The sequence below is a fragment of the Haliaeetus leucocephalus genome, unplaced genomic scaffold (assembly GCF_000737465.1).
Source record: "Haliaeetus leucocephalus isolate CR32 unplaced genomic scaffold, Haliaeetus_leucocephalus-4.0 Scaffold362, whole genome shotgun sequence".
Taxonomy (NCBI): Eukaryota; Metazoa; Chordata; class Aves; order Accipitriformes; family Accipitridae; genus Haliaeetus; species Haliaeetus leucocephalus.
The window spans coordinates 1,928,061-1,953,138 of record NW_010972798.1 but is presented as its reverse complement, the minus strand read 5'-3'; the positions used below and the strand labels follow the sequence as shown (position 1 = coordinate 1,953,138).

Here is a 25,078-nt window from a genome sequence, read left to right as displayed (position 1 = left end):
GGTTTTTGCACAATAAATAAATTAGTGGACAGAGCGTATAATGGTGCCCTGCAGGCTAGGAGTTGCTGGTGTGTCCCCAGGTCCGTGAGAGCCGGGGCTCGGCCACGAGGGGACCGAAGTCAGTGCCGTGTGGGTACCCCAGCCAGCACGTTTCCATCATTGCAGCTCCAGCAGACCACTTCCAGCCGAGTCATGCTCCGTGCTCAGGAGAGGCCCCGAGCTGGTTTTTTTTGCATGGCTGAGCATTAAAGGATATTTCCAGCACTTGTTTGCCAGGAAAATACAGCATTGAAGGCCCTTTACTAATTAATTGTAATGGCAGGAGGAATGGGAGGGAATTGCTTTCCCATCATGGCTGCTGTGAAGATGCTCTTGAAAAAGCAAAAAAAAAAAAGTGCAGATGCTGCCAGGACAAGGAGATTGTTTAAGGATGTTGTTCACCGCGAGGAAAACATTGCCACCGAGCAAAACCAAACAAACTTCTCCCTTTTCTTTTGCAGGGTCGTCATGTTAAAACAGGCCAGCTTGCTGCGATTAAGGTTATGGACGTCACCGGGGTAATGTATCCTCCTCCTCCTGCATCCTTAAATTCCAGATAAGAGGGGAAAGGGGATGGGGTGTGATAACGTGTGGGGCTTGGTGGAAGGCTTGTGTTCCTGGGAGGCAAATCCCCTTTGCCTTAATGTGAAATGTGCCATTAAGAGATTTTGGGTTTAATAAATGTGTGAGAAAAAGATATTCTGGAAGAGTTTTGGAGATTAAGTAATTTTATGCTAAAACAAAGCAGCATCCAGTTCCAGCAGTGGCTCTTTTGAATGCATTAATAAAATCTGAACAAAACTGTAGCAACAGGATCATGTATTCATAACACATTTCAGTTTCTCCAAATCCATGTTTTTTACCAAAAAGCTTTTGTTCACCAAAACTACGTGCAGGTATTGTTATGAATGACTTTACTAGACAAGTTAAATTATGCCTGTGCATCCTACTGATAAAGAGGAAAAAATGCACAACCATGGTCTCAGAAACATGTCTCTTTTGAAACTTGTATCAGACTAAGAGAACCAAGAATTTACAAGTTATTAAATTAATAAAAAGGATTTAGGGAAAGAATGGTTTCACCATTTCCCACTGGCCACAAAAGAAAAAACGAGTGGAATTGCTATGATCCCTAAAAACCTAAACATGCATTTAGGAGGGTGACATGAAAGTGGTTTTTCTTGAATAATTTTTTTTTTTAAGTAAGTGCAGTATTATATCTCCCAAAGTTCCTGCCTACATAAACAATGCCAGGTTTGCGAGTAAGAATGTGTTTTGTTGTGTTTTGTCATTTTATAACTGGAATAGCACATTTCAAAATTTAGGACTCGATCCCAATCTACCCACCTTATTTTTTGAATTAATGTTTTTAATTAGCTTTCAGGAGTTCAGCACATACAGAATTGACTCACTGTGAAAGCAGTCAGCTGGCCTCAGGATTATGTTTTGAAATACCTTAGATGTTGTGGTGTGGTATTAATATCTACAGGACCTTCATCCAGGTTCTTTTTTCTGCTATCAGGTGAAATGATGCGTGGAAATAAGTCCGTAAATGTGAATGAGATTTGCTTCTGTTTACTTGCAATATCTGCAAGTGCCATTTATCTAGTTCTTGTGGGAAGCAGGCTCTAAGGGAATGGGCAGACCCACCAAATATAACCCCATGACATAAATAGCAATGAAATTCCCGTGGGATGAAGTCTGAAGTTACAACAAATTTAAGCTGAGAAATCAGAATATTACTTTGAGGCCAAACAGGGGCTTAAATTTGAGACCACACTTAGTTTGGTGGTTTTAAAATACCATTACTTCCAAGCAAAGATGTTGGAGCAAAGTAGCCCAAATCTTATCCTACCCAATAACTGATATTTTCAGTCGTGTCTTTAAGTAGATGTCCCCGATCTAAACCATTACCTTCCAAAGCAGAGTCTCACGTCTCTGAACGTCCAAGGTAGTAAATGAGATATTTGGCATGGGGTGTGTTGTTTGGGTGTTTAATTATTTTCCCCTTAAGCTGCTTTTAGCCATATTAAAACATGTCAGCTATTTCTCTTTTAATACATAATGCGCAAACTATTAAAGTCGGTCCTCTTAAAAAACGCCCTAGCTGAACTTCTGCTCTCTTCTACTTCTTCTACCGCACTGGATACCCTGTGTGGTGGCTTCCCAGCCTTGGGTGACCCCAATATTGCATGAGTGGAGAAGTAGCTCTCTGGCAGCGGTAGCGGGATCAGCAGAGGCGCAGAGGTGAGAGACCTCTGTGTCCTCTGAAGGGATGCCACCAGCCCGTAGTCACCAAGTCCCTGATGACAACGTGTCTTTCAGAAGCCTGCAGAGAACGGAACTAGTGTGATCATCCCAACTGTAGCCATCTGCAATTTCATGAAGCTTTCGGAGTGTAAAGCCCACATGTTTTAAGTCAGCTCTCAGACAGTGCCTCATCCCGACCATGTGCCTTGCACTAAACCCCCAAAGGCTCCTCACGACAATGCTTCGTCTAACTCATCTACGCTCTTGCTAATTATCTGTTAGGGAAGATTGCAGCATAGAGGCCCTCAAATTACAGCACTTGATCAGTTTGGGCAGCCGCTGTCTCTGAATTAAGAATTTGGATTCTTTTTCCCGGGGCTGGTCCTGCTGTATGCTGCATGACCTACTTCCAGCAATTGATGTAACAGAATTGATTGATGGGGGCAAAGCGTGGCAGCAAAACCCGGTCTGTGGGTTTTGTCGGGTTTGGGGTTGGACTAGTTACAGCAGCTCGCTATGATAATTCCTTTTTCTTCCCTCCCTCGCTGGATTTGCTGGTGGTGATAGCTGGCAGTAGTCCTGCTTGGAGCAGGAGGTTGGGCTGGGGACTCCTGAGCCTGGCTGTGCAGACATGTCCTCGGGTGCCATCCACACCTCTGATGCTTTGGGGTTTTTTTTCCCCTGGTTTTGAATACTTCAACCTAAAGAGGGACTCAAGATAAAACCTTAGGCCAAGTGTCCCTGTGGCCTATCTCCATTTTTCCTAGAAAGCCAGGCGTGAGGTGGAGGACGACTGAAGAGCTGGCTAGTGGTACTCAGGGAGCTGGTGGGGTTTTGCACTGACCGCTCCTCCTTGCTCCCAGCACCGTTGAGCATCCAGCTGCTTTTTCTGTTGCAAAGGGCCTCAATAAAAAAAAAAAAAAATCTCTGGGGCCTGATAAATTAAATGTCCCTGGTTTCCTAGGCAAATGAAAACAAGCGAAGTTGTGTTGACTGCTTGAAGGAAAGAGGTGATAAAAGTCTTCCAGAATAGTCCCCAGGTTTTCCTTGTAATGTTTGGGCCCATTCCTCCTCCTCTTTGGTGCTTATACTCTCCGTGTTCTTACCAAAGATAAAACTGGAGGTTGTTTATACAAGCTCCACCTAGCTACTTCTTTTATTTGTTCCTGCTGTCCTCATCTTCACTGTTCTTCCCTGAATTCTCTCTGGAAGACTGTAGTCATTAAATCACTTTCTGTGGCAGTTTGGGAAGAAAGCCACGTTTCTGTCCGCGTTGTGTGACACCTGGTCAGGGAGCATCACTCTTCAAGAAGAGCTGCCCCTGCAGCTTTGCTGTTCACCGGGGTGTCTTGTCCTTTGCCCATTTGCAAAACTGAAGTCAGGGTGAAGCAGGTGAGGGACACGAGGGTAATAAAGAAGAATAAAGAACTAACCGCCCTTCTGGTCCTTTTATAATAAAGCTCATCGACATCAGGTCACTAACTGCTGCTCCACAGCCTGTGGAATTACAGCAGGCTGGAATTCGGTCAGCTTAAAATAAAACCAGGGCATGTTTGATGGTCATGAAAGCAAAGAGGTAGGACATGAAAACAGGCATCGGTGCAGTTCCCTTGCCTCGGCCGCTTCAGCTATTGCTGCTTTGCAGACAGGACAGAGAGGGGCCGCGACAGCCCACGGGAATGGTGCTTGTCACCAGGACCGAGTTAGTCCGGCAGAGAGTTTGTGGACAGACAGCGTCTGCCTGCTCCCAGCGTGGTGCCACCGCACCACCAGTCCCAACTGGTGTCCCGTAAGGTCTTGTGCTGCTTCCAGGGTGGGCAGGAGCAGTGTGTCGGATGGCTGGGATGCACAGCGCAGGAGCGCTTCTGCCGTGCAATGATTTCTAGAAAACCATCGTCTTGGACCCTTGATGGGTGTAGGAGGGTGTGCTGATGCCTTCCTGGGGTAACGCAAGCGTAGTTGAGCTTCAGAGCAACGCGATGCTGATATAAATTATGATACGAATTATAAAGGAATGAGTTTAAAAAGATGGAGGAATGTCTAAACTGCTGAAAACATGTCATTTGTCTGTGATGCCAAAGTCTGGCACTGGTGCACCTCTGGGTGGAGAACAAGCCCCCCTGCGGGTGCCCAATTCCTGGCCAGCAGTTCCTTTGCTTGGCCAACGGGTACTTACGCCTGCAGATATTCAGATGCTCGGGAGCTTCCCGGAGCTCTCTGCTCCCACCTGAGCTGCAGGGTTTGAAGTGGCACACGGGGATGGTGGGTCATTAACCCACGCGAGAGGACTGCTGCATGCCTTAAACTCTGCCAGCACCTTTGGGATCCTGTTCTGGAGGAGATGCCATGATCTGAACTGTTTGGGAATGGCCAGATTTCCACACTGCCTGAAGATCTGTCCGGTTCAGGGTTCAGAAATGCAACAGGGGATGTGGCAAAGCATGTGTTTTCTCCTTAGCTTTTTGTTCAAGGAGCAACCCATTAGTGTCCAGTCCAGGCGTCAGGCTCCCAGGGCTCTGCTGCAAAAAGTGGCTGTAAAAAAGGGTGCAAGGAAACTTGGGAGAGGTCAGTCAGAAATGGGGTGCTTAGAAGTTCACCCACATATAAAGAGAACTGCGAGCCTGTGAAGTGCAGTCTCTTAGTGCCTCTGGTTTTGTTTTTCTTTTCTTTTTGCCTCATCCCAGGATGAAGAGGAAGAGATCAAACAAGAAATTAACATGCTGAAGAAGTATTCTCACCACCGAAATATCGCTACTTATTATGGTGCTTTTATTAAAAAGAACCCACCAGGAATGGATGATCAGCTCTGGGTAAGTTGTTTTCTTTTCTTTAAAATAACTGGGTTTTAACACAAATTATTTACTCCGTGTTGTCCTTTTACCATGACCTGTACTGCACAAAAAGCCTTATTTTGCATCCGTCTTTTTCAAAGTCATGGCTTTGAAAAGGCTCTTCCTGCACTGCAAAATGCTTCTCCATTCTGCCATAAAATCTTTGCAGGCTGGTGATAAAAACATTTTTATTCTGAATTGTCACTAACAACATCTTTGTTACAATATTCAATTGAAAATGATTCTGTCCTATGAAAATAAATGCATCCAAAAAAACAGTTGGAGGGAGCCCGGAGCGTTGCTGGGAAGATGGAGGCTGGAGGGGGGATGCTGGGCGCACGTGATTCCTGCCAGCTCTCGGCACTGCTTCTCGTGCTTAATGTTTCACGGAGCCAGTGCAGGCGAATGAAGAGGAGGGGGACGGCGAAGGGAGGGCAGGAAGGTCTGTGGCTGATCAGCCATTTCGGTGAAGATGCCTCATGTTGCTGAAGGGCTGCAAGCTGCTTTGCCTCTCCATAAATCCTTGCCTGCCTCCTCCCGCTGCTTCTTTTGTCAGTGGCTTCTCGGTTATTAATTCGGCATTCCCGGATGGCGGAGAATACAATTTAAATCCACCGTCTATCTCCGGAGACAGCCGGAGCATCGGAGACCACCTCCTCACTGGCGGCCGGTGCTCGCGGGGGCCAGGCAGGGCAGCAGGCACCGAAGGTCGGGGCTCCGGGCGCTGCCCTAAGGGGGATGAAAAATTAATTAGAGTTACTGTGCTGTATTCTGAGCTTGGCTGTGCTGTGGAGCAACAGCCTGCAGCACCCGTGGGCGTCTGACCAGCAGTTTGACACCTTGCTTTCGTTAGGGCAGCATTGAAGGGAAGGCTACTTTTGAGTTACCTTAAATATAACGACCTGGATGTTGTTCTGTAGTCTAAATAGCATTTTTTTTCCCTACAGTCTTGTAAATCCAGTCAGTTCTGGGTTATCCATGGGTAGTTTCCAAAGTTTTTCTGTGCCTGAACAAGATTGCTAAAGCCTTGTTTTTCAGGGGTAACAAATATCCGTGGTTCATCTGGGAGACCATGGAGATACTGGAGAGCAGCAGAGTGCTCTTTCCTTTAGTTTCTGTATAATCTAGGCTTTGTTTTCGCAAAAGGTTCAGTGGCTTCAGCTGCTTGCCCCTGCGCCTGCATGCCAGAGCATGGCTGTGGGAACCAGGGGGGGTTTGGAGGACATTCCTCCTTGTCACCTGGGACAGAAATGGAGCTGATGGGCTTCTGCACTGCTTTGTTACCCGAGACTCTCCGATACACTGAATTATTGGGAAGACTTGGGGGCTTGGACTCCAGGGGCTTTTCTTACTTGGGTGTTGGGGTTATTTTTGATAGGAACTCTTAAAAAACATGTTCTTAGCAGCTGGCCTGGGATTCAGCGAGGAGAAAGCTGTCAAGCTGAGAAATGCCTTGACGTCCCATGAAATTCCGTTCGGATTTAGCTGGTTTATAATCTGTTTAAAAAAAAAAAGTAAAATAGAAAACCAACCCACAACATTTCCCCTTGTGCTGCTGGAGTACCTGGGGAGAAAAACACCCCACCAACTCTGTGACAAAGCCCTCAATAGTGAGAGAAGCCTTCCCTGGAGCTGGGCTCTGCTCAGTGCCTTTATGCTGCTTGGGTCTGGGGTTAGCACGGGCTGACCAGGGGAGAGGGTTTGTTTTTCTTCTTTCCTCCAGCTCCACTGCAAAGAGCTCTTGGCATATACAAGCGTTAATAAAATAATGGGGTTTAAATGATTTGCCCATCCAGAGCAGCCCAAACTTCCAAAAAAAACCAAACAAACCCCTCATTGGAAAACTCGTGGATTAAGAGAGGCTCTTTCATCAGTCCCCATCATCATGAAATGGCAGAGGATGCTGTACGTGCTGCATCACCTTCAGATGCCCAAAGTCAGGAGGGGAACCTGGGTTTTCCCCAGCGGGTCACCCAGCCGTGCAAGGGGAGAAGGTGTTCATCACCCAGTTGTGCTGCTTGTCTCTTGCCCGCTGGGAAAGGTAGACTAGATAATCTAAATTCCCCTCCAGACCGCTATCTCTCCTCTCAATTTTGCGGCCTTTCTCATGGGCTAGTGAAAAAAATTTTTGCAAAAGCTGCTTTTCTTGCACTGAAGAGTGCTGGGGTGTGAGGTTTTTTTAAGTCTAATCCTAGTGCTGAGGCTGGTGGAGGTATTCATGGGAAAGTTCCCCGGCCATGGAGGAGAGGTGTACTGGTGTCGCTGTGTTAAATAGCTGTTGTTTCAGGATCTGATTGAATTAGGACTTGCGTGAACTCTATCAGTCTTGCCGCACAGATAAAGGCTTGTTTATTTTTCATTGGCCCTTTGTTGAAATAAAACGGTTTCTGATAATGCCCAAGTAATTCTTTTTTATCGACGTTCAGGAGGCTGATACGGAAATAAAAAACAGGGAGCTCTTTCAGTGGAGATTAAGATCTCTCGGAAGCGCGGCAGGCTTCTGACATGAAGTATTGTCATTGCTTCTGCCGTGGTGATGAGCAGGTTTTTCGGTGCTGCTGCTCCATTCGATAGCAGCCACTCGCCCTGAAAGACGAGCTTACTAAACAACCAAGTTTTCCTGAAATTAAAGAGCTGCATAGAGGATATTTTAGCAGATGGCAATGGAGATGTGCATCACAAATCTGATACATTAGGAAAAAAAGGAAGTAAAAGGCATAGGGCCAATCTTTATGGAACATTTTAAAAAAATTCAAAACATAGGAGGTAGGTTTATTCCTATGTTGGATAAAGTGTTGCTTTCTGGGGGTGCTCTGGACCTTCGGGAGGGATTGTGCCTGTCTCTAACTGACACAAGGGGGTCCTGGCTGTGATGCAAGGGGGTGAAGAGACGGTGAGCTGCAGAAACTGGGGAAATGACCCAGTGGACGGTGAGGACCCAGTTAATCAGTTAACTGCTGCTTCTCAGAGTTAAACTCGTTAAATTCCCCTTGCTCATCTCAGCTCTACGGTATGCCTTACCAGACTGCACATAATAACCCAGAGGGATTGTTTTGAGATATTTTGGGGGAGTTTTTTTGGTGATGGGAGATGGGGCATTCATTAGGAAGTATGAATTTGATGGGGGAGGTGACCCCATCCTGAAAGCCCCCCCCTCCCCAGCACATTGCCCGCCCCGACGGCTGCTGGAAGCTGCAGGCTCTCTGCTGCTTTCCAAAACGCTAACACACTATATAGATCCGTGGGGCAATAGGAGTGCCACTCCGCTGATGTTTTGTCATCTACCCTGGCCATCCACGGTGCGCTGAAACCACGAACGGAGAAGCACTGCCACGCACGGGCGGACGAGAGGGGGGGGTTGCGGAGGGGGCTGAGCGGTGGCTGGCAGCAACCCAGGACAGAGCCCACCCAGGACGGAGCCCACCCAGGACGGATCCCACCCGGCACGGTCCCTGGGGACCAGCGCTGGCTGCCGATGGATGGCTGCCATGGCAACCCTGCCTGCACCCGGAGCTGCATCTGTCACGGAGAAGGGGAAAAATTGCTAACGGGCAGGTTGTCAAATACCTGCTCACGGCGAGCATGGCCGGGCGGCCTCCGGTGCGTCCTCTGCAGCGGGTAATCCGGGGCAGTTTTTTGGGGGAAGAAGGATTTAGGGTGATTTAGAGCCAGAGGCTTAAGTCAGGATGGCACCGCTGCAGCCGTGCAATGCTCAGGGCTGTCACCGCGTAGTTGCAATGCGCTTTTTCACCGTGTCGAGCTGTAGGGGCCCATTGAATCGCTGCAGGGTGGTACGGACAGAGTCACACCGGGACTCTGGAGAGCAAAAATGGGGGCAGTGAGGCTCCATTGAAAATGGAGCAGAAGCCATCAAAGCACTGGGTTGCACCTCTGCAGCTCGGAGCAGGATCGCTCTTAATCTGCTTATAGGCACTGAAGAATATTTTTGGGCAGTTGCTGATACCTTGCATCCCAGGAATTAAATCATTAAACGTTTGAGAGGGGACAGTTTTCAGTTGAGCTGTAATTCTCTCCAGTCCCTCCAAGCCCTACAGTCCCGGGGAGGTGTGGGGGGAACAAGGCTGCTCCTCCGGTCCCCGACCAAGACCCTGGGGTTAGCAGAGAGGCTTTCTGCTGCTGTCTGGCTGAGTAAGCCAATGTTGTTTCACTCCTCTTCAAAGCGATGTCAGTGCCGTAAACACCACAGGACTGTGAGCCCAGCTCCTTTCGCTGCCATCCCTAAGCCCAAAGCTTTCAGCCTGCTCAGGACCCGTGGCAGCAGCTGCCCGCCAGCTCCCTGAGGGGCACAAATTGCTTGACCGGCCTCCAAGCGCAGGGAGGTGCAGGCAGGGCGCAGCCAGGCAAGTCATTTATTTATGAAGGTGTGCAAGAGCGGTTTGGTGCTGCCGTCGAAGAGGGGAGAGCAGCGCAGCGCTGGCCCCGCTGCTCCCACCCAGGCATCCCGCTGCAGCATCGCAGCCTGCTCCCGCTGTAGCACCGACACAGGCAATCAAAACCTGTGCTTATCTTCCTACGGAATATTTTAGTTGCTGCTTAGTACCAGTTCGATGGCTATTTCTGTTTCTGAAATGGGCATCGGCTTTTCTGCTGATCCACCAAGTGACGGTCCCTGCATTTTTTAATGCTCCGTCGCTGGCTCCAGGTGCCGTGATGTGTGTGTTGAGGGACCCTTTTGTGAGGGAGCCAGGCGGTGGGGTGGGATGGGAGGTTTGCGTGGCCTGGGCGCAGGGGACTGCATCGCACCTGGGTTCTGTTTACACACACAGCAGGAGGAAGGATTTCCAGGAGACTTTAGCCTGGGGGTGTTGTGTGCTTGCTTTCTGTAAAAGAGAAGTCAAATTGTTTGTGAGGTGACGAATAGGAACACAGAAGGGTTTGGCTTGCAGAATAAAGGAGTTGGATGGTTTGGCAGGGTTGCTCTGGACAAGTTGGAGCGATTCACCGTCAGCTGGATTGGGGTTTCTGTACTGGGGATGCTCAGGTTTGAGCCCTTCCAGGTAATGTACAGCGGCAATGGGAACAGAGGTCTTACTGGCCATTGCCAAACTGGGGAAGGTGGTAGTTGATTTGAAAGCTGCGAGGGCTCTTAAAACAAAAAATTTGTGAGACAGCAGGACAGAGATTTACAGCTGCTGCTTCTGAATTTGCCTTGCTTATGAAGTTTGCTGTCACTCTGATATGAAGAGCTAAGTAAATGCTAAATGAACTGTATTTAAAAATACTTCCTCAGTAAGTGGCCTTGCAAATTAAATTTCAGAAGATGATCTTACCTTTAGCCCATCTTGATGATAATTTTAATTATGGTTAATAAAAATTCAATCTGCATTTCAAGTTTATTGTCTTCCCCCATCATGACTTCATCCTTTAACAAGATTGGTAATGATGCAAGTGTGTGCAGGGCAAAGCACTCACCTAGAGATGTGGGACTGGTAAGAAAGTGTAAGTGCCATTTGAAGCCTTCCCTGACTATACTAAGCTCTGCCCTAAAATCAGCTGGAACTTTTGATGCCTTTTCTTCTCTCCTGGAAGGCTGTTTGTTGGTTTCCAACCTAAATATACCCATAGGTTGTTGACATATTGATATTATGCCAGTATCTACCTTGTTCTTCTCCTTGTCTGGTGCTTCCCTGTCCCTACTGTTGACAGTATACACTCATATCCCATAGCCATCCATCCCCTGGCTGCCCGAACAAGTCCTCAGGTGCTCTGAGAAGACCCGATCATCTTCCTGGACCTGCTCCAGTGTGCATTTATCATTCTTGGGCTCCATCGCCCGGCAGGACACACAGTGTGGTGGGTGAAGTCTCACTTGGCCTGTTGGTGTGACTCCTTAGCCATCATCTGTGTTTCCTCTCTTTGGAAGTCTGTGAGTTGTAGTTGGGACTTCTGTAGCATCCTTCCATCTGAGGAGCAAAGGAAACTATAAAAGCATGAGGGGATCACGGTGCCGCTAAGCGCCGCGGCAGCCAGCTTTCCTCCCGTTCCATCCAAACCTTCTGGAAACGGTGTTTTTTCACGTAGGGTGTCCCATCAGCAGGTGGGGATACTCGGGCAGCCTCGTCATCTTTCCGCTGTCTGTTTTCTTGGAGAACTCGTGGCAGGGCTTTCGGGAAGTGCCTTGCTGTTAGCAACACGTGCACACTGCTGAGCCCCCTTGGCCCCTGCCCAACTGGACCTGGAGCCTGCTGGTACTGCCAGAGATCGGCCGGTGCTGGATATTTTCCTATGGATGTTACGGGAGTGTGCAGCTCTTAAAAAGCCGAGTTGGAAACACTCCCACTGGGAGTTTCTCTTTCCCTTTCTCTGTTTTTATTTTTTTTCTTTAATCTCCAGGAGATTTCACAATTGCAGACTAGGGATACATCAGCAGGTGGCCGTATTATTCACCTCCTGGTGCAAAATTAATCTTTGCTCTGTGGAAATCAAGGACAGGGTAGAGGACTGAGTGAACTGCCAGCTCCATAAAGATAATCTGGCAAATTAATGGATGCACTGTGTACTTTTAATGGGATTTTTTCTGTCTTCCTTTAAGCGTTGTGATTGCTGTACATAGTATAGCATGCCCTTCCTCTTCCTCCTGCTCCAAACCCTGGTGAGAGCCTGTGGATGAATATCCATGGAAGGGGACCGGAGAGGGCAGCCTTTGGGGTTGGAAAGTGTTTGTGGCTGGCTCAGCTATCCAGGGTTTTCCTTTCTGAGCTTGCTGGCCTGGTATCCCAAACGTTCATTTAATCAGAAACATGTGCAGACACAGATATTCCCCACGTGTCAATCGTTCAAAGGGAAGAAAGAGAGCAAAAGCGACTTTGAAACCAGTTGTTCCGTTATTCCCCATTCAGTGAGCAATGAGTAACCCACGACTGAGGCCGTGTCCCAGTGACCCAGCTGGATTGCTGGTCTCCTGCTGGGGTGGAAGAGCTGTAAGCGCCGCAGCAGCGTTCCTTGCCTTTGCACAGGGCAGACTTTGGCTGGTCACGCGTCTATTTCTTGAAGCCAGTTTCCTGACCTAAGAGGCATATACAAAGAATTTTTCAGCTGTCAGTTGAGGAGAAGAGAAACTTAATATCAAAACTAAAGATAGGAGCATGGTCAAAGCCAACTAAGGTACAGTCTGCTCAAGTATTTTATTTAACCTGAAGGTTTATAGCAGTACTGTGTCTGGACTTTATGATCCTTTATTTATTATAGTCTCTTAAATCACTGCATTTGAGCAATTTCATTAGGAGTAACCCTTTTGCAGTTTCTTTCTCTTCTTCTCTTGGCCTATGCTTTTAACAAAGTGATGTCACTTGCTTGGAGAACCTTAAATGCAATGTAAGCTTCATGTGATAAGAAACTTTAAACGTGCGCATTGAAGAATCCGGCAAGGCATGACTTGTAAGGGAATTTCTTTTAATAGCAAGCTGATCTAACTGGAAGACATGGTTTCACATCTGAGAGAAACACTTGCAGAGGTCTCGGAGGAGGCTTGTTGCGTACGCGGGCTGTGCTCGCTTTCTGGAGCACACCGACGGCTTCTCCACGCCCTGGGGATCCATGATGTCCCTGGGAGGCAGATGTACGTCCCGTGCTATTTTTATAAGGTTTATTTCGCAGTTGCTCAATGACAAGTTCAAGTTTGGGCCTGGGTTAGATCATTGTACTTCTATATTTGATATTATGAAACTCTGGAAGTGGTACAAGCAGTGGTGCCATCTCATTTGAACCAACCTGAGCACCAGGACACCGGCTCTTTCCCGGAGAGCCTGAAGCTGCATGGCAAGCTTCCCCTCAAGGAAGGTTTTCTGCTCAAAAGTGATCAAAACCAAAGACCTTCTGGTAAAAAAAAAAAAAAAAGGTTGGAAAGCATACCTGGTTTCTAAGGTTGTAGGAAGCCTTCAAACATCTGTCTTGTTGCCTTCACATTTTCAGAGTTGAAGAACTTATATGCAAGAAGTAGAGTTTTGTTTGTATTGCTGTTGATACTAAACATTGATCATAAGTATAAAGTAGGTTATGTAGTGGTGATGTCTGAGATTTCAAGGTTTCCAATTCCTCTGCTGATTTTCAGCGCCAGACTGATTCCTGTTTCTTGTTCCCAACCCTCTGGAGAGCACCAAGCCTCTCAAGCCTTCCAGCCTTTTACCATTTCATTTTTATAATAAAAACCGTATGGATTACAAGCTGATAGGTTCGAGATTATGTCCCGGTGGCTCTGTGTAGCGCTGCGTTGCCAAAATTGGGGTCCTGCCCTGGGATCGGGCAGCCCAGAGGATGCTGTCGGTGTTGCTGCAGTAATTGCATTTTTGTTCCATTTGGCAGCTGGTGATGGAGTTCTGCGGCGCGGGCTCCGTCACCGACCTCATCAAGAACACGAAGGGGAACACTTTGAAGGAGGAGTGGATCGCCTACATCTGCAGAGAGATTTTACGGGTACGTGTCCAGAGGGACCTAAATGTCGGGGGTTGTTGGAGTGTCACACTGGGTGCTCAGGGGACACGGAAAGGCTTTGGCTCTGCAGGCTTCGTGGCTGCCGTGCTGCCATGGGCTGGAGCCTCTTTGGTGCCGTTAGGCATGAATGATTCATGTGCTTGTATGATGCATAATAAATAAGCCCTGTTTAATGCCCTTTAGCTCTGTTAGTTCCCTGACTTTTAATGCTCTTTTTCCTTCAACAAAAATATAATTTCCTTCAGTATTAATAGGGCAAAGATTTATTTACATTAGAATTACATTTTCAATTAACAGAAAGGTGAGGACTAATAAAGTCTGTGGAAAGAATCTTTGTGATTAAAAAGCACCCGGCGTTTTATAAATCCACACGTCTCTGGCTTTAATGAGGATGCTGCAGCTTTTATACCCACAAGACAAATGTTTGACTGGAACGTCTTAAATTGGGCCATGCCAGAGTTTCACGTACTGGGAGATGCCAGCTTCAGCAAAGGCTTGCTTACATTTTGCACAGCTGAGGTCAGATGATGTGATTGTCATGGTTGCCCGACATTAAAATCTTATCACTCCTTGAACCAAGGTTTTGTTCAGGAGAAAACAGAAATACTGGGCATGGGAAGGAAACCTGTAGAAGAGCCATTCAAGTGACAGGACAAGAGGAAATGGCCTCAAGTTGCACCAGGGAAGGTTTAGATTGGATATTAGGAAAAATTTCTTCACCAAAAGGGTTATCAAGCATTGGAACAGGCTGCGCAGGGAAGTGGTTGAGTCACCATCCCTGCAGGTGTTTAAAAGACATGGAGATGTGGTGCTTAGGGACATGGTTTAGTGGTGGACTTGGCAGTGCTAGGTTAACAGTCGGACTCGATCTTAAAGGACTTTTCCAACCTAAATGATTCTATGATTCTGTGAAAGAAAATGAGGCAGAATGACTACTCTGAAAAGGTGTCTGACACTGCTGCTGAGGCTGCCGCTGGTGTCCAGAGGTGACACAGCACTTCTCTGTTGACCCCGCACGCCACGGTCCGCACCAACACGATGTGCAGAAGATACTGGTGCTCTAGCTAATCCGTTGTTGTACGGACACTGCTTTCAGTGCCAGGAAACCACAGTTACATGGGCTTATTTTAAATGTATGAGCTCTGTGAGCCTACTTCTTAAAATAGTCCCTGGCAGTGAGTCAGAACCCAGCCACTGACTCATGTCCCAGGGCCACCGTCGCGTGTCATCGCTTGCATTTTGGCCGCGCGTTGAGGCGGTTGGTTGGTGACCTCCGTGGGGTTTCAGGTGGTGAAAGGCTCCCACCTTTGTGCTGCAGAAGGTGGCTTAGTCTTGGTTCAGAAGTTGATAGCCAGTTGTAATTCTAACAGGAGGCACATCGTTAAAGGGTTTATTGAAATTCAGTGAAATTTTTGCTTTGCCTCCGGTGCACAAAGGTGCCTCTAACCAGGTATAACACGGCTAAAAAAGGGCTGCCGTACAGATAGAACCTATTCCATGGTGGTGTCCAAAGGTAACGAGCGTAAAATGACTAATAACTACCAGCAGTGATAGCAGAAATTATTTTCTTCCTCAAATATGAATGTTTAATGTGAAATGTAAACCTAATACAAAATTAGTTTTTGAAGTAGTCCATATTTTTTAAGCTGGCGATATAGGTGGATGTTACTTTGAAGCTGAAATAATAAATGAATGAAATAAAAATGTAGGTTGCAAAAAGAAATTAATGAGCTAATAAAAAAGCACAACAGAAAAGCTAGTTTACCTTTAGCCTTTGAGACAGGCTTTTAATTTGAGCTATGTCTCTATTAGGGGTATGTGCAAGTTATAACATTTGTATTTGCATGGTAGCTTTTTTAATACAAGCTTTTCAGTCTATTGAAGTCCAGTTTATTGGACCGATATAACAAGAGAATTGTTTTCTTCAGTTTCTGGATAGTGGAAATACAGAAAGGAGACAAAACCATTCTATTATTTCTGCCACAAAAATGGCTCCCTAAGGCAAGGGAGCACATGGGGGAAAATATGTCTAGAGCTATGGAGGAATTTGGTTAATATGGGTTCCTGCAGAAACTGAAAGGTTGGTTTTAATCCCTATAGAATTGACGGTTCTCCTGCAATGGAGAGCACCCACTGTGACACATACAGCCCATCGGTGGGCGTCTCGCTTGCCGGGCATGTCCTCCCAGCGTGTGACATAGGACAGTATTTTGAACACACGATAAACAAAAGCATTCTCAAGTGCTTAACTCCAACTGTGAATCTTTCATTTCTGGAGCGTAATTGGTTGAGGAAGAATGTCAGAAAATAACATGCTTTGAACTTGGATTCCTCTAACCTTTCTCTGAATTCTCTAGGGCTTGAGTCATCTACACCAGCACAAAGTAATTCATCGAGACATCAAGGGACAGAATGTATTGCTGACGGAAAATGCAGAAGTTAAACTAGGTAAGAGTGGGTTAGAGCTCTTGGAAACTGCAAGTGGGCTGGCTGGAGAGCAGCAGCAAAACTGACTTGTACGTGACTTGGTGAAAGGGGATGGATACTAGAAGCTACTCTGTGTTTTCTCTCGTGCCAGCCTCAATAACGTGACCTTGGGTGTTGTTGACCAAGCGCCGTGCAATAAACTGCCCATGGTTGATGGTCAAATTCTGCATGCAAAGATGTACTTGCAGTGGTGTTTCTGTTCAGACAGGTAGTTTGGGCAGCTCTGCCATCAGATACAGGTTAAGCAATCAAGAGCATTTTTTCATACCCCAGGTTGAAAATTGCCCTGTGTACATCGCCAGACATTATCGAAGGCTGTTCCCCCACAGCTTGATAGTAGTGTCCTACAGGATCATAATCCATTCAGTTTAGTAATAATCTGATAATCTAATATTATCTAATCCATAATCCAGACTTGTTTTCCAAGATAACCTGTTGGAGAGAGCTTAATTTGCACGAAGTACTCTGAATTTCATATGTGGTGTTAGTCACCCTGGAGAAGACCAGGCATTCAAGTGAGGATCATATAGAAGACAGCAGATCAGCACAGATGATGTGCTGATATCCTCAGCTGTCCAGCACCTATGTTATTAAGGCTGTCTTGGCGCGTTTTAATTTATGCTAGTGATGAAAGATCCCTTACACTGGTAAAGTGAGGTGCAAGCCTTATTTTCCCATGTCTATCCTCTCTCTTTACAGCAGAATAAAACCCCAGCTTAACAGATGGCACCACCAGCTCGTTTAGCTTTATGCTGGTGAAGATTCCCCTCCAAGGGGAAATTCTCCAGGGCAAATTTCCAGCCATTGTGTTGTGCAAAGTGAACTTAGTGGACCATAGAGTATTCTCTCACTGATTTGATTTCATCAGGTTTTGCTTCATTTTGCAGCTCTCTGCTTGACATTTCCCTATGGGCCTTTGTCCTTGGCCCTTAGTTCCTTAAGTCTTTTGCATTTCTGCCATTTCTAGCAAGAATTTAGGTAGAAAAATGAGGCTTCTACCAGTATTTGGCAGGCTTTAATTCAAATGAGAAAGCACAGAACAAAGGCTGCTGCTTATTCATGTTGCTAACCGTGTTTCTCATTAGTATGGGGAGCTGTGATTTCTTTTCATTGCCTCCTGGCAAGGAGGAAAAGGCACAGGGTTTCGTACAAAACCTGGACATCAGATGATCAGGTTTGTCCTTGATTGACCTCTGTTGAACCCAGCAGAGACCAAACAGGAATGTCTCTGGCCATGTCTTTCTTTCCTGACCGTGCACAGGAGTTGGTCTGAATGAACTCAATGTTTTACATTTGACAGAAGAGTGTTGCTCAGGTTTGTTTGCGACCTTACAATGCCCTGGTGTCTCTCTGATCCACAGTGGATTTTGGTGTCAGTGCTCAGCTGGACAGAACGGTGGGCAGGAGAAACACCTTCATTGGAACGCCTTACTGGATGGCCCCCGAGGTCATTGCCTGCGATGAAAATCCCGATGCCACTTATGACTTCAAGGTACCTAAACGAGCATCTTCCTACTCTGTAATCTTTGCAAAGTCAAGCACATTTACTAGTAAGGCAGGGAAGGAATTAAAGTGGCGCTTATTGGTGCTTGCAATGGGAGTTGTGATCATAAACATTCGAAGCAGGTGCTTGGTATGAGCTCAGATTTTATGCTCCTGTACCACGAACTTGAGCACTCAGGAACTTAGTATATTCTTGCAGCTTTGAAAAATATGTTGACAAGCAGCATAGTCTCCTCCTGCTTTCTGGCTGTTGGATTTTGAGATGCCAGTTCAGGTCCGATGTGAATCTTTGTTGTGCTGTTCACGTATCCAAATTTACTGTGAAGAAGTCTTTCCCCATGCTGAGAAAGGTGTCAGACTGAGGCTTCCTACCTGCTAGCCTGCTTTTCAGTGCTGCATGTTTAAATACTACAGGCAAACATGCTGTATTTGCTCTATTTACTCTGGAGAGAAGTCAGGTCAGGTTTAGAAAGGGCAAAATCACATCTTCTGGCCTGCAGGCTGGTATTCGCTTGGAGATCTGAAGGCTGCCACACAATCAGACGTTTAGGGGGCTGACCTACTTTTCACATGTCTCTCTAGCCTGTTTGAAGTTTATTTTTGGATTGGTGGCAGCACAACATTGCTGCTGAGTTATAACGTGGCACAGAGCCCCATGCCACGCAGCAGGTCCACAGGAGGGTTATGAGTCCCACCTGCCCATTCAAACTACAGTGAGGTCTGATGTTTAAAGCAGGGAGAGCTTTAATATATTTTATCTTGTTTCTGCCTTACTGCAAGTTTCTGGACACACGTCTGTAGAAATGTCCCTTGGTTTTTTGTCCCTTGATTTTTTGAAGCGTGCAGAATTTGAATTTCTAAATCGTTCGTGCGCGTGCTGAGAGGTTACTTTACAAGGTAATGTTTAAAAAGGACTTTGAGACTCTCTGGTGTGGAGGTAGGTAGCTGCTTTCTAACAGTAGGACACCACAATGTAGTAGTGCAACAGCCCACCATCGTGGTACGATTTGGGGTGCAATTACCAATCACTCAGAGAAATTTTTGAGATGGAGGATTTTAAAGTAACCAAGTGATGCTTTGGTATTGCAGCTATTTAAGTGCATCAGTCAACTTTTGAACTGATGGTTTTCCAGAGAGCAGCTCTCCAGTCCGAGTTCAGATTCGGGGTTACATAAATCGTTAATGATAAGGTCATGTAGAAATAGTTTAATCTGCAATTACTTAATACTCTTTGATTAACCAATTACAACAGGCGTTCCCTCAACTCTGCTGATGGCAGTGCTTTGTAGCAGGGCTGCAGCCCGTGCTAGCTGCTCTCGCCGCTTCTCCAGTGACAGCCGCCTGGTGCAACGCTCTAATTAATCACAGCTTTTTATTTTTTTTTTATTTTTTTTTTTAAAAACGGACTGGTATCTTCATAGGCTACTTTCTACCCTTAGAAATCCCTAAGGTTTTTCCTCTTTCCAGAATAACTAGGGCACTTAATATGCCGTTGACTGATGCACAAACGCCGGGACCAGAATCCCTCTATTGTCCCCGAGGATCAAATGCTCGTAGCGAGCCGGGCGCTCGCATCTCTGAAGTTGGCATTGACCGTTTTCCCTTGGCTGGGGGTATGAAACAGAAGGCTGATTGCTGCCGACACACTCACTGCAGGGTGTTTTCGGAGCTCGTGGTGATGTGGGAGCCACTGGACGTTAGTCCGTACCCCAGATCACATCCCTGCACCTGATGCTCTTGCTTTGAAGTGTGTGTGGGGGAAATGTAAATGATTTTTTTTTTTAAAGGGATGCAAATCAGATGCTCTCAGGTTTAGCTGACTGGCTTAAAATAGTGAATACAAAAGATGAGATTTATAGGGTGAAAAAAGGAATCCTTGCAGGCTTAATCTGTTGGACAAAAAGCCTCTGATCTCACTGTTTTCTTAGCCAGAAAGAGATGCCTGTGTAATCTATGGAAGGAGGCAGTAAATACCTCCTCACAAAAATAAACCACTTTCAAAAAGAACAAATAGAAACCCCACGTTGTTGAGGTTATTTATTGGTTTTTCCCCCAGACGTTTTTCCTTTTTTCTTTAGAGATATCTTGTCAATAAGCTTAGAATCAAAAGGGGGGGCAGAAAAAGGAAGCTTGCTTCCCTTCCCAAGTCAAGGCAATGTGAATATATTAGCACAGCATCTTTTTGCTGGGTGGACTGAAAAGCTTTTCAGACTCAAAAATAAAAACGCCACACAAAAAAAAAACCCCTGAATTCCAGTTCATTATGAAATGTGTGCTTCCCGCTGAGTTTTCTGCTTTCTCTGGGAGACTTAGAGAGATGATAGTCTCTTTCTATATTGCTCCAGCTTTAAGATCACTTGGCATCTTGCGTATAATACTGGGCACCTCGATATGGAAAGACACACTAGGAATTTGGAAGGAGTTCAGCGGCAACCCAAGGGGAACGGGTCATGTGTGCTGAATCATGTGGAAAGACTGCGATAATTAAGTATGCGGCAGAAATCCCAGCTGACCAGAAACAAAGAATGGATGAGACTGTCCTGTGAAAGGGCTGGAAGTAAGATTTGAGAGAGAATTTTTAAGCAGGTACAAAGATGTGTAGCAAAGGCAGCGTTTGTTAGGGGAGAACTTGAGTTAAAAATGAGGAGAAGTGCCTTGAAATTGAAAATCCAAGTTGTCTTTCCTGGATGGTGTATGTGGTCCCTAGAGGCTCGCTCTCGTTCTGGCTGAGCTTTTGGGGCTCTGTGCTGGAAAAAACAACCTTTCTGGGATTTACTCACTAAATTGCAGGTTTAGAGACTTGAGGCAGTTTGGAAAGGGCAGCTCTTGAAATGGAGAGGAGAAAACTGACGTGGGACTGCAGGGACGTGGCAGAGAGCAGGGCGAAGGGAGAGCAAGACGTGAGAGCTGGAGGTGCAGGAGGAAGGGTGGAAGGCAGAGTCTATCCCTTCCACCCAACTGGAGTTGAGCCGGTCTCCAGCAAACATCAGCTGGAGCAACGTAGCATTGGGCTTGTCCTGGTCCCCTGTGCACCTGCAGCTTCTGCCCTTGCCGTTGCTGCCCTCCCATCTCAGGCAGGAGATGCTGTGCTTGAGTTGAAGGCATCAAAATTAGTCTGGGTCCTGTTCCCAATGCAGCGGGTGCTGGGTTGTGAATCGTTAGCAGCCCTATACAGTGTCCAGAATAATGAATTAGCCGCCTTCTGCCAAAAAACCAAGTTGCGGCAGCGCCGTTAGGGAAGGTGCTCGTTTTCTCTCACCAGGCACGTACTGTCTCTGCCTCCGCTGCTGCTAGAAGAGCCAAGCCATCCTTTGGGGCTCATTACCAGATCTAGAGGTGCAGCCGCAGCTCGTTAGCGGTGGCAGGGTGGGGAGGAGGCACTGGAGGGCAGCTCACCGCTGCTCTCTGGCAGGGAGCTGGGGATACGGATGTCCCTGTTTGCAAGAGGGAAAATGAAAGGAAGAGTGATACGAGTACGAAATCAAAGAGTTTTCCAAATAGGTGCGTTCTCTGGGCTCTGATCATTCGGGAGACTCAACCAACCATGTGGGCTGAGCAGGGCTTGGGAACAGGGTAAATAAAAGTGTCCGTTTCTCCTTCCACTGGCGAAACGCCGCTTTTCAGGCTTCCATTTAATGAGCAGTCCATGATACAAGAGCCTCCTGAGGTATCTCAAGATACTTCATGTTTTTAATCTATTCCAGCCAGCCTGTTTTCTTTGGAGCTGTATCAAATCCGTGCATGTGTATCACCCAGCTTTAAGCAGGGAGTCAGCAGCCAGGTTTGCTGCTTACCCCAGCTCCAAAGCCAGGGAATAGTTTGTTACCAGCCCATCCAGGAGCTGGGGTTTCATTCGTTAGTGCACAGGGCTCGTTAAGGTGCCCTCAGCAGGGGACCTTCAGGTCATCAGCATCTCCCCAGGCAGTGCCCTCACCACAGCTACTGGGTGCGCTGCCCCAGCAAGGTGGCCGTGTCCCACACTGAAAATGCCTCGGAAGGTTTTGAAATAAATCTTGGGATAAACAGCGGGGTTGGGAGCCTCTTCTAAAGCTCCAACACATGGCAGGACGATGACACAAGCTCCCAAGGTATGGGTCCGGGGGTTTGCAGAGGACACAGAGACGCGGCTCACAGGGCTGAGCCCCCTGAGCTGGGGAGAGCCACGCTTCCCCCCTCGCCCAATGCCCACCACTGTGATGATGCTCCTCTGCATCACGTACGTCCCTCTGCTTTCTTTTACAGAGCGACTTGTGGTCTTTGGGGATAACGGCCATCGAGATGGCAGAAGGCGCTCCCCGTAAGTAGTTGCATTGCTCTGCTTTAATTAACCCGGTGTTGTAATGTGCTGGGGTTTACTGAGCACCACCCGGCGCTCAGTTCTGTGCAAGAAACACGGTGCAGAGGTTTTCCCAAGCAGCCTGGGCTTACTGGGATGGAGCTCACAGGATCCACGGGGACAAAGCTGCCAGGGAAGCATGGCCCAGGGGATGGGATGGGCAGTGAGCAAAGGCACACGACCCTGTATGAATCCCGATATGTCACTTAAGCACTCTGGGACTCAGTTACCTGAAATAAAATACAGCTGTAGAAGGGGTGGAGGACTGGAAGCAGGTAAAACGCTGCTCCTCAGAGCTGGTGTTTCACCCACCTCGGCGGTGAGACAGGTAGTGGCACGCTGGGTTCAGCTGATGCATCTGCACAGGTCATACTGCCGTGGGTTTTTCAGCGTTATCCTGGGACCGTCCTTGTGTGCTGGTAAATGCAAGTCAATAAAGCGGAGCCCGGCCGTGCTGGGGACACAGACACCGCTCGGCTGGAGACAGCAGCTCTCCCCTGAGCTCCAGGCTGCTGCCGGGCCAGGGGTTGTCTGTAGGGGATTGTCGCTGCAAATCCCCCTGCCATGCAGGTCTTGTAGCTTCAAAGGAAACTTGGGTCTCCCCAGTTGGGCGTGTAGCCTCTCTTTAGGAAACCCGGGGGGTCTGCGCAGTGCCGTGCCGTGTTTAATGCCTCTTCTTGCAAATTGCAGCTCTCTGTGACATGCATCCCATGAGAGCCCTCTTCCTCATCCCCCGCAACCCGGCCCCGAGGTTGAAATCAAAGAAGTGGTGAGTCCCTTTCTTAATCTTCAACGACTGTAAAAACATTTCTGGAGCAACTTGCTTCTGCAGCCCAGGCACGCTGGGGACTTGGTGCTTACGTTTGTATAGCTTCAGGGGTTGGTGACGGTCTCCAGCATCGCTCCAGTGAGTGCAGGTTTGGGTCTTGATCTCCTATGGAGAGCCAATTTGGTCTGCAGGAGTTGCTCACCATGGGATGGAAGGCTTCCTAGGTAGGCAGAAAGGGGAACGCTCTCTAACACTGCCATTTCGCAGCGCAGAGTTGGCTTTTCCAAGGCGGTTTGTGCAGCCTGAAGCCAGATGACACTTTGCTTGGCTCCCGTTTCTTTCCAGTCAGGTTCCGTTTTCAAGTGGAAACATGTATCCAGGCCAAAAAAAAGGATAGTTTATCTTGAAGGCCCAGGAATGCAGAGATTTGTACTTAGTTTGGGCTTTATTTTAAAATTTTGCAGGAAAAAATACATCACTGTTTTGAAAAAAAAGCAGGGCATGCCAATAAAAACCCGTAGGAAAAATATTCCTGAAGCCCAGCAGATGTTGTTTTGTTACTGTATGTTCTGTACCAATGGAGCTGGAGTCCTTAAAAATAGTCATCTTTGGTTCGTGCTGTTTGCCTGCCCCAGGTTCAGTAGCAGTTTGCTCAGGAAAGATCTGCCAGATGTTAGAGAGGCAGCACTGCCCCTTGCTCCCAGATAGGCTGAGCTCACAGGGGGAAGTTTTGCCTTATTCCTGGAAATTACGCTTATTATCTTATTGAAGACACACACAAAAAAGGAAGAGCAATTGGTAGGTATTTTGTTGCTGGGAGAGGAGCGAGAGGGGCTTGGAGTCCTCCGCATCGGATGCATGGTGTTGGGGTTTTAGGACCAGCCTCTGAAAACTCACCCAGGCTTTAGCAGAGGCATCTTAATTTTGTCAGCCCAATCATCAGCTGCTCCAGTACCAAACCAGGAGGAGAGTGACCTTTCCCGGCTGGGTCTGCAGAGAATGTCAAAGATGCTTGCTCTCCTTGCCCAACCTTTTGAGGATACCATTAGTCAGCTAAGAAAATAGTTTATACGCTTGTTTTCTGCCAGATCACCAGCCCTCTACTTCATTATCCTCACTGCTACAGCACAAAATGGATTGTCAGACTATCAGAGTTTATTTTTCATACAAAAGTGCTGTTTATTCAGCAAAGGCTTCCTCAGCCTCCAGGCAGAGGGGAGCTGATGAAAGCAGGTTTTGAGCAGAACATTTCCCCATCTCCTTAAGGTAAAAATGGAGCTGGGATAGAAGTTGTATTTTCGTCCCTGCCCTGAGATGCGCTTTGTGCGAGCCGGGATGTTTCTTGGCATTGCCTTCCCCTCGCGTGCCTGGCAGCTGTCTCAGGTTGACACGTTTCGTGGTGGTGAACCGTGGTGGTATCTGCCCGGGCTCATCTGGTCTGTCCAGGGCTGTGCTCTGCCCGTGCCAGCGACGGCATCCCGGCTGCTTGGAGAGAAGGATCGCCTGGGAAGTCATAGTGTAATGAAACTCTGGCTTCAACCCCTCCATGAGCAGAGCTGGGACACGTGTTCCCCAGGCAGCTCAAACCTATATCCATCTTCCAAGCTTTCATTGCGATGGGAAGCTCCGAAGGATCCAGATGAAGCTCCACCAACTCTACCAATTCCTTAAGAGCAATTTTTTTCAGCATTTTCAGTGGGACACCAGGCAAACTTGCTGTTCTTGGCTCCTTTCTCAGCTGGAGGTTTTGGGCCTGGCCAAGATGGGTCCTGGAGTTCTGCAGGCCCAACCTAAGAAGACTGGAGATGTTTGACCAGGCTTTCACAGTGGCTCTCTGGCGATCAGTGGGTTGGTTTTCACAAGCACAGATCACAAGACAAAAGCAAAATGAAGAAAGGTTCAACCTGAACCTTGAGTTTGTCCTTGCTTTTGTGCGTGGCAACACATAAAAGTACACCGAGCGGGCAGATCATCTTTTTCCTTATGTGAAAGAAATAGCGAAGTGACCCCAGCAGCTTTGAGGGTAAGTCAGGGAAAGCTGAGAGGGAATGCAGGCGTGGGAGCTGCCCCGAATCGAAAATCCTAGAGAGGAAAATACTTCTGTTGCTTACTAAGTCCTTGAACTCGCTTTTAAAATAGCGCTGTCTTCCTATGAAATCAAAGACTCTGTGGTATTATTTTCTTTCCCAATTAAAGCCAGCCAGCAATGAAGCTTTATTTTCTTCTTCCTGCGTTTCGCAGGTAAAATGGACTTGAACTTTAGTGATGTTGTTCCCATAAACACTCCCTCGCCCTGCCTTTATAAGAGATGACAAAAGCTCTTTGTTAATGGGGTGATATTTGCACTGTGATACCACTTTCCATCCAAGCAGCTGCAAAGACTTTGCAAACATTGATTTAAGCTTTACAAAC

At 47.2% G+C, this 25,078-nt stretch overlaps 1 protein-coding gene across 1 annotated transcript in view; it reads left to right on the top strand.

Moving 5' to 3' along the window:
• TNIK (TRAF2 and NCK interacting kinase) overlaps nucleotides 1-25,078 on the top strand; it is a 181,950-nt gene that overhangs the window by 103,610 nt on the left and 53,262 nt on the right. Inside the window, exons 4-10 of the mRNA XM_010573088.1 lie at nucleotides 501-557; nucleotides 4,974-5,099; nucleotides 13,443-13,553; nucleotides 15,929-16,019; nucleotides 17,420-17,550; nucleotides 21,804-21,858; nucleotides 22,588-22,666. Coding sequence (XP_010571390.1) covers nucleotides 501-557; nucleotides 4,974-5,099; nucleotides 13,443-13,553; nucleotides 15,929-16,019; nucleotides 17,420-17,550; nucleotides 21,804-21,858; nucleotides 22,588-22,666 — 650 coding nt within the window. The remainder of the gene's footprint in view (nucleotides 1-500; nucleotides 558-4,973; nucleotides 5,100-13,442; nucleotides 13,554-15,928; nucleotides 16,020-17,419; nucleotides 17,551-21,803; nucleotides 21,859-22,587; nucleotides 22,667-25,078) is intronic.